Below are 9,388 nucleotides of genomic sequence, written 5' to 3' on the forward strand. Positions count from 1 at the left end.
CCAATGTGAGCCCCAGTCAGAGATCAATACCTCCTGATCGATAGATGACCATGAATATTCCATCCTAACCTGACCGAGAAGAGACTGAAGGAGAGGAGAGGAGCGAGGAGAGAAGGCAGATGGGATGAGGGTTGAGATGGATGGAGTGCCATGAATGAAAGAGGGAAAGATGAGGGAAGAGTGTGGCGCCTCTGTGAGACTGTGATGGATGCTAATGAGCCAGATATTCATGCATCCAATCCTGCGTGTGTTTTTACATTTTTTTGGATTATGTGCAAGTAAGTATTTTAATTAAACTCTCTGTTTATTTCTTTTAGCAGAGATACAGGGGGAAAGTGGATGTAAAATATATATGCACCTTCGCGTAAAGATCTGTAGTCTTCTAATTTTTCTTTAGATAATTTAACTTAGAATGCAGTTTCACTTGTTTGTGCAATTTCAAGCAAAGCATAATAAGTGACAAGAAAATTAGTAATTATTGAGGAGACAAGTTGATTGAATTTTAGACAAATGAAACAATCTGAGCACCTTGGCAGATTTCTTTTCTTAAAGAAATTACACTCTATAAGACACAAAGATTTGGGTGCAAGTCTTGCAGCTGCAAATTAACTTTCACACATGGATATATTTGTTGTGAGTTGTATGTTGAGTACAATAAATATAGAGTATGTGTAGTTTAATCTTTGTGCATACACCTAAAAAATCTGAGATGAAACTGAGATAAGAAATATAATGGTCTGTATATAAAACAAACTAAATCTATGGGGTTATACATGAGAAGAGTTGAAGCAAATGTTGTTAACTGGGTTTTATTCTTTGTGTAGGTGCACAGTGGTGACGGAAGGACCAGCAGAAAAGAGTCTTACCGGGGCTGGACCGCGGAGCCAGCGAGGACTTGAGTCTCCAGGCGCTGAAGTCGGACGCTGTTCTCTGAAAGACGAAGGGGACCGGCAGGGGGACAAACATGGTCCTCTGTCGACCTGGGGGTCGTTGTTTTTTATTTTAGTCTCACTTTTCTTCTTTTCTTATCCGTCGTGCTTCCGTCGTTCTTTGGCCTGTCTTCGTATGCTTTCCAGGTTTGTGGACAGCCGGTTGTAAAGATGCTTCGTGAGGGAAAAAAGACACTCAGTATTTGGCTTCTTCTTCTTCTTCCGTGGATCGAGTCCGTCTCAGCTGATTCACATTTCTCTATTATAGATTTGCGTGGTTGTGGGATACAGATAAATACTACAGCCCTGTTACTCGTGTCTTCTCGGAGTCAAGTAGTCCGGCACACACACACACACGTACACGCAGCGATGTGCAGGGCGCGCAGTGAAAGCTTTGGGAGAAAATGTAAAGCTACCGGCGGTTCTCCATACAGGCTACCTAACACAGGCTGCAGGTGACTGGACAGTAGAGGACCCTAACCCTAACCCGTGTGAATCTAGTGCAGCCGGTGCTCCCCTCTCAGCTGCTCTCCATTGGATGTAACGCAGACACAATTAGACTCCATTTATTGTGTCCAGACAGCTGTGCGTAAAGATCGCAGTGGCTCTCCGTCTCGGTCTCTCCTCCTCGGCGGGCTTTGCTTTGGTTTAGCTTGTGAAAAGATAGACGTCTCCTCCTGCGCTGTCATGAAAAGTCTCAAACAAACACTATCCAAGCGGCGGATCCTCCTCGGCACAGAGAAATGGGATAAAACTGTCCGTGTATCACTGGAGTTGCTTCTTTTTTGGTTCTCGTAAAGATTTGGTTAGTAGCTGGCTGGTCTGCTGAAGAACACAAGCACACAAAGCGACACGATAATAAAACGCAAAAGCATTATTTGGTTAAAAGATGGGAATAATCAAATAAAAAAGTAAGGCTACGCAGGCACCTCCTGTCTGACTTTCGCTCCTCCCTCTCCTCCCCTCGCTGTTTCTCCCTCTTTCTCTACCGCGGGTCACTAATTAAAGCAAAATCAATAGATAAATAAATGAATAAATCCATATCAATAAATACACCTGTCTTCTGCTTTCCTCCTCCACTGAAGCGAGAAAAAGAGGAGGGGAAAGCGATGCCCCCCTTTTCTATTTTACGCTGTAATGTCTTTTCTTTGGCTCTGCTCCGCCATCCGCCGGTGTGTATCTCTCGTCCTCTCTCTCTCTCCTCAGCCTTTCTCTCCGTGTGTGTATCCTACGTGTGTGTGCGCGCGTATCTGCGTCCCCTCAGTTTATTTTGGGAACCCCGGTGGTTTCGGTCCTTCACCGCGCAGCCTGAACGCACTCTGGCACGGCGATGCGCTCCGTCCGGGAGACAGACAGAGATACCCAGCCCCCCTCTTTTTTTTCTTCTTTTTTTTTACCCCGCTTTCCTTCCCTCCCCTCTCTACCACTACCCCCCTTTCTCCCCTAACCCCTCCACCCCATCACACTCACACATATGCACATATACACAAACATACACATGACCCCACTTTCTCTGTCCATTCATGTTTTGCGCAGATTTTTAACATTTACTGACACATTTACGTTTCTTATTTATATTAAAGTTACACATTGGCACTGATGTTAACATTATAAACACTAATTTAAAAGACTATACGGGAAATTTATTTTATTAAAGGATCTATTTTATGTTGAATTACTTTTTTGTTATAAATAAGCACACACATCACTCTCTCGCCCCTCTCTGATCACTACAATCCCGTACAAGACGAGCACAGATCCGGCCAATTGATCCTCTGATTACTTCATTATAATGAAGCCAATAATCACATCATCGCTGGCCTCTAAAAAATCGATCGCCTCTTCAAAATGTGCGGGCATGAATTCAAAAGGGGGGGAACCTTTGATGTATATTTCAGCAGGTGGATCTCTCTCCCTCTCTCATATAGATTTACGTGGGTCTGGCCGACGCAAGGTCACCTGCACCACTCATCTAATGTATTTTTTTTTTCCTGCACAGAGGTGAATAATCAAAGCCTGCAGAGCCATGGCTGTTAAATTAGTAATTATTTCGGGCTCGGGAAGGCTACGTGCGTGCGTGCGTAAAATGTGCGTAAAATGTCAGTTGAGCTGAATCTAAATTGAATGTTTTTCCTATTAAGGCTCGGTGAGAATGTTGGAGTTGCCGTGGTGTGTGTGTATGTGTGTGTGTGTGTGTGTGTGTCCGAGGTAAGGTGCCTCCCGGCAGTCAACTCTCCTCTCCTCTCTCCACAGTCTATACTCCACCCGGCTGTCAGACGCACCGCCCCAATCCTCGCTGCTGTGCATTTACACTCAAGATTATCGCCGACATGGATTTTTTTAAATAGAAAAATCTATACGCTAAATATCAGTCAATAAAAGAAAATCGACCAAGCCGCGCACACGTCTCTCTCGCCCTCTCTTTCCCTCTCTGTATACACTCCGAGGTGGGACTGACTTGTTAATAAGTTATCGATCAATTATGGCCCTCATATATAGAAAGGCCTCGGGCTCTTTGCCAATGCTAATGTCTATGAAGGGAGAGAAAGGAAACGTCAAATATAAACTATCTGCTACCCGGATAACACATCATCAGGAGCGTCCTGAGCTCTGACTTCACTGCTGCAGTACTCATACTGTGGCTAGTGATACTTCCACTACTGCCTGTACAACTGCATCTGATGGTGTCTCTACAGTCCTGCCACTGATAAAATACTTCTGTCATCACTAATGCTGCTACTATTACTGCTATTTGGACTACTTACACTGCACTAAATATTATAGTTTGCAAGATTTAAACTGCTACTATACTGGGGCTTGTACAGTTGGTACAACCACTAATCCTCCTCTACTAGTGACACTACAACCACTTTTATAAGTTTGTACAACTAATACTTACACTACTACTACTGGTACATTGACCCTTGCTGCTGCTGTGGCCTCTACTACAACTACAACCACTTTTTTAATATATGGCTTATTGGCTTATGGCTTTCTCCTTTAGTAATACCACAACCACTTCTAACACTTCTATTTCTATTACTACTGCATCTGGTATTAACCTTGCCAATGTAATTTCCTGTATTCTTACTTGTACTAATACTGTGACTACCACTGATGTGGCCTCCACTACAACTATTACTACTCTATTAGTACCTGTTAGTGCTAATAATGCTGCTATACCATGTATTACTACTGCTAGTAATACCACGACTACTACTGCTGATGTGAGCTGTACACCAAATAGTGCTACTCCTTTCATAATACTACAACCACCTTTCATAACCTCTATTTCTATAAATACATCTTCTAGTATTAATAATAGTACTAATAGTGCTACAACTGCTGCTACATCATCTGTTACTGCTATTAATACTGTGACTATCACTGCTGATTTGGCCCTGACGCCAACTAGTACTTCTACTTTGGTAATACTACCACTTTTACAACTTCTTTGTCCATAACTACTGCTTCTAGTATTAATAATAGTACTGCTGGCGCTACTACGGCTGCTATTTTCTGTATTTCTACTAGTAGTAATACTGTGACTACTACTGCTCCTACTACTACAGCACTTGTCCTTCTTCTTAAGCCTGTGTCCTACAATTTAGAGTATTTCCGTCACCCGCTGCAGCTTTTGATGTCATGTATGCATAGACACACGTCACATCACAAAGGACAACCCCCCCTCCCATTAAAAAAGCCCACTCCCCATTGACAGATGACATCCGTGTGTCCAACAAGCGAGAGCGGGAGGAAAAAGAAAAGGAGCAGAAGGAGGAGGGCAGGGAGAAGCCATATAAAGAAGCGACCGGTTGTCCCTCAAGAGCCCCCCTTTCCACATAAGGGCGAGCGCAGAGGAGCCCCGATCCAAACTCCTTCCAGACAAAAGCAATTATTTCTTGTAGAATATAGTGTGTTTTGTGCGTCCATCGCGGGAGGGGAGGGAGGTGTGCGTGGATTTGAAGGAGAGGTGAAAAATATGGCGCACGGCGGGCCTCATCAATAGCAATATGTTCTTTTTCCCTTCTGTTATATCTATCCTTTTATAACTACTCTGCAACCTGCTGCCGTTGCTTTGTCTGACATCGTGGGCTTATAGGCCATAGTGGACTTCTGATCATTTACACACACAAAAAAACACACACATGAACAGACAGCAGTGTAAAAGGAGCCAAAAATAGATTCTGACTGTTATCTTTTACACCAAACCTGTTGTTTCTGTATCCAGCCTTTAAACAAAACTGTTAAATGTTGGTATTTAATTGATAGTTATGATAAAAATGACTCTCATTGTGATTTATAATGAGGTGACTGATTCACACACTTACACACCACTCTGTCTCCAACTGAGACGGCTATATCCTTCAAAAGCATGAAGGTAAAAGATTCAAGTTTGTTGCAATGTATTTTTTATAAAGTAAAATATTTTTACAGTATATTAGTACTACAGTACCAAATGGTCTTCTGCATCATAGGCTTTATTAATTTTGCTAAAAAAAAAAAGAAATACAAATGTATCTTGAGAAAAACAGAATCTGACTGAGTGAATGCAACCTTTTCAATACAGGAAGTCTATTGCCGAATTAGATCTTATTGCTCTCTGTCTGTCTGCTCTGTGTGTGCGCGCATGTGTGTGTGTGTGTGAGAGAGAGAGACAGACAGACAGAGAGAGAGAGAGTTCATTGTTAAATGGCAGTGTCATGTTGACAAACGAGTTGGTTGAATTAAATTCTCCCTCATCAATAACAAGAGGGGGCCAATCAATACCAGCTTACAATTATATCACCGCCTACTGCTTCGCTACTGCTGTAACCACACAAACACACATACACACACGGACTAAGAGATAGCGCGAGCGAGGGAAGAATCATTACCTCGCTGTAACACAGGGCTTAATAAACACTAAAAATATTCACACACACACTGAGGAGGAGAGTTATTACTTTGGTGTTACATGGATTATTATAAATACACACACACACACACACACACACACACGCTTAAATGCACACTTTTGCACACACAGAGGGAATCATTTATGAGACACTGACCCTAATAAACACACACATTATTTTTAGCATCTGACATCTATTTTCAGCATCCCTCTCTCTGTTTCTGTCCCTCTCATTCTCTGTCTATGTCTCTCTCCCTTTCCTCACGCAGCCTGACTAAGTAATCAATGTTGACAGATTGTCAATAGACCAGTGCGGGCCCTGCCAATACCTCTCCTACATATCCATTATTCCTCTTAAGGCCGCGGAGGACAAACACAGAAAAGAGTAAAACACGATGCTGTCGATACGCCACCTTGATGCGATCATTGAGGCAGATCAATGCTCTTGCTTACAGCTCATGAGCTCGCCTCCAGCTCGCTGGAAATCACAGTTAGCGTGGAAATTGGTTTGTGAATACGTATTTTCTCTCGCTGGATGTCTTCCCGTGTTCTTATCTTCATAGGCTGGGGATTTTTTTCATGTATATTCTCTTTTATTTCACGCATAATTTTATTTCGACTTTGAAGATATCTTTTTTTTCCTTCTCTGAATTTACCGGTGTTCGTATTTCACACATGTTCTGCATCCTGTCTCATCCTGGATTGGTTGTAATGGATTTAAGATGTAAAATGCAGGACAGCACAGAAGTTTGGGAGGGGGGGCAAATGCAATATTGCCTTCTTGCTGTCATTCTTGCTATCAGGTCCACACGCAATCCTGTATTCCCCACACACACACACACACACACACACACACACACACACATACACACACTGATTCATGTACACACACAGACACAAATTTATGTACACGCTTAGCAGCACACACATGCAAACACACCGTAACATGCAAGACAGCACGGAAACACCAGAGTGACACTCATGCAAGATATTCACGTACATGCAAACACACCGTAACATGCATGGATGCACGAAAAGTAGACAAACACACACACACACACACTTAGCCTCTGGTTCTCGTGCTCAGAGAGGCCCAAACAGCTTAGCTTAGCACAAATGCAGCATCAAGGCTCGAGGTAATGCCAATGACATGGATGGAGCTTTCCAGCCCATGCAGCCTGGAGAGTGTGTGTGTGTGTGTGTGTGTGTGTGTGTGTGTGTGCATGTGTCTGTGTGTGTGCGTGTGTTCATATGTGTGTCTGTTGCAGTCGTGGGGGGAGATGAGAGCCTTAAACACTGAGAGGATCAGACCAGGCTCTCCTGGACACCATGGAATACGATCAAGAGGAAAGAGTGTGTGTGTGTGTGTGTGTGTGTGTGTGTTTGATGGCAAGACATAACTGCAAAAAACACTACAAATATAAGAACAGAGAGGTGTTTAGAATGTCGTCTAAAACAAATTTTAAAAATCAAAATGGGGCGTCGGTGGCTTAGTGGATGGAGCAGGCGCCCCATGTACAAGGCTGTTGCTGCATCTCATCCCTCTCTCTCTCTCTCTCCCCCTTTCATGTTTACCTGTCCATTAAAGGCAAAATGGCCCAAAAAAAATATCTTAAAAATAAATAAATAAATAAAATAAAAACTTCATACTTTCTTTAGGGCTGTACCCAACTCAGAATTTTGTCAATCAATTCAGATTTGGCTGTTCCTTACAAATATTCTACTTTTTATCCATTTAGAGTTTGAACGGGGTTCAGCGGGGTTCGGCAGGACCCTCACAGTGACAGTGATATTTGCACCCGGTCTCAGTCTGAAGTCATCGAAATCCGACGATTGGGCAGTGACTTGGGGCTTCAGGAATCAATGAAAAAGGGCGTCCTTTAACATCGGCATGATATGCAGCCGGTTGCCATTATAGTTTGATGGTGCCCGACGGTGTCAGGGGGAAACATGGCGGGACAGGACGAAAGTTAAGGCGGCGAAAGTCTGAGTGGGGTGAGCAGAAGGTCCAACAAACACTGACTTGCACCGGAGAGAGCGGTGTTCATGTCCCGTTAGATTCCAAAACCAAACCCTGTTCTTATTTTCCTAAACCTAACCACGTGTTTTTGTCGCCTAAATCCAACCAAGTGCGCTTGTTGTTGAAGGAATAAAAATGTCAATTCCCAGTGTTGTACTGACGTAGTGCATTTATTTTGAAAGAGACTGTATGTAAATGTTAAATTTCCTGTGAAAATTTCCCATGTATCTTGAAAGAAGAGAACTTGACACGGTGTCCCAGAACATCAACAACCAACACACCCAGGCTACCTTGCATGTCATATGTGGACGTGGAAAGTCCATGACCAAAACGTCAATATGTAACGAGGTCGGAGTGAGAATGTGTTGGACATTCACATAATACAGTGAACAAGCTAACTGCGCTAACGACAGATTGGAAATGCACAACAACATTTTTTGCCAACACTAAATATCAAACAAAAGTAAAAAAAAAAAACCTGACCATTTTAAGTTGCTGTGAGCTATAAATTCACCCCCTCCAAGCAGAAGGCAGAAGATAACGTCATATCAGGGGCCTTACAAGGCACCAAAGAATGATGTGAAAGTAAATGCCGCTAACTCTGCAGCAAAATCTGGGGACCAAAATGTCCCAGATGTACACTGCACACTGACTGAAAAAGAAAAACAAACAAACAAACAAAAAAAAACTAATGCTCGACTTGAAGCAATCTCAGTAGACCAAGGGGTCTCTGACAAATGATTCAGATCTCCGACTTTCAGGGGCCAGCCCCACAATTCTTTAAAAATGAGGTGGAAGTAGTTGCCTGACCCTTAGATGTATTACTATTCATAATAAAATGTTATTGCTATTGTGTGTGTGTGTTGTATGTGAGGCAAGGAGAGATGTTTCCATTTGACAAGCTCACTTAAATAACCAAAGACTTCTTAAGACTTTTTCTGTCTCCTACACACACACACACACACACACACACACACACTACATCTCTTCTGTGGGATGAGAATTTTATTCACAGACCTTATAATCCCTTTTCTTGTAGTACATAAACACTGTCAACTAAAGTCTCAAATCTCTTTTCTCTGCGTCTTTTTCTCCATGTTTGCTATCTGCTTCCCTCTCTCCGTCTTTCACAGACTCACTCGCTCAAATACACACACACACAAACACACACACACAGACACACACACGTGTTCATGCTCGGCCTGCGTGGTTTTCATGGAGAGAAAGCAAGAGACAGACACACAGTGTGTGTGTGGGTAGATTTAGAAGCGGGGATCAATGAGAAATGTAGAAATCAATGCACTTAGCAGTGGGAAATCAATGGGGCCTAATCGGGATGCCAATGGCACAAGTCAAAACAATTAAGAAGGAAGAAAAATGTTTAACAACCCCCCACCACCACTGCCGCCGCTACCCCACCCCAATGCTTACACAGAGGCTGAGGAGAAACGGAGGGAGTGGAGGGAGGAAAGAAAAAGACTGCGCTGAAGTTACACAGGGGTTGTTGAGGATGCCGAGAGGAAGATAACAACGGCGTTTTGA

At 43.0% G+C, this 9,388-nt stretch overlaps 1 protein-coding gene across 2 annotated transcripts in view; it reads right to left on the reverse strand.

The window, feature by feature from the left end:
• Window positions 1–2,530, reverse strand: part of pou2f2a (POU class 2 homeobox 2a) — an 85,232-nt gene extending 82,702 nt beyond the window's left edge. For both annotated transcript variants that reach the window (XM_078175859.1, XM_033636274.2), the window contains exon 1: window positions 867–2,530. In XM_078175859.1, the coding sequence (XP_078031985.1) occupies window positions 867–966 (100 nt within the window). In that variant the 5' untranslated portion in view covers window positions 967–2,530. The remainder of the gene's footprint in view (window positions 1–866) is intronic.
• Between the last annotated feature and the right edge of the window lie 6,858 nt (window positions 2,531–9,388).

This window comes from Epinephelus lanceolatus, chromosome 16, assembly GCF_041903045.1.
Source record: "Epinephelus lanceolatus isolate andai-2023 chromosome 16, ASM4190304v1, whole genome shotgun sequence".
Classification (NCBI taxonomy): Eukaryota; Metazoa; Chordata; class Actinopteri; order Perciformes; family Serranidae; genus Epinephelus; species Epinephelus lanceolatus.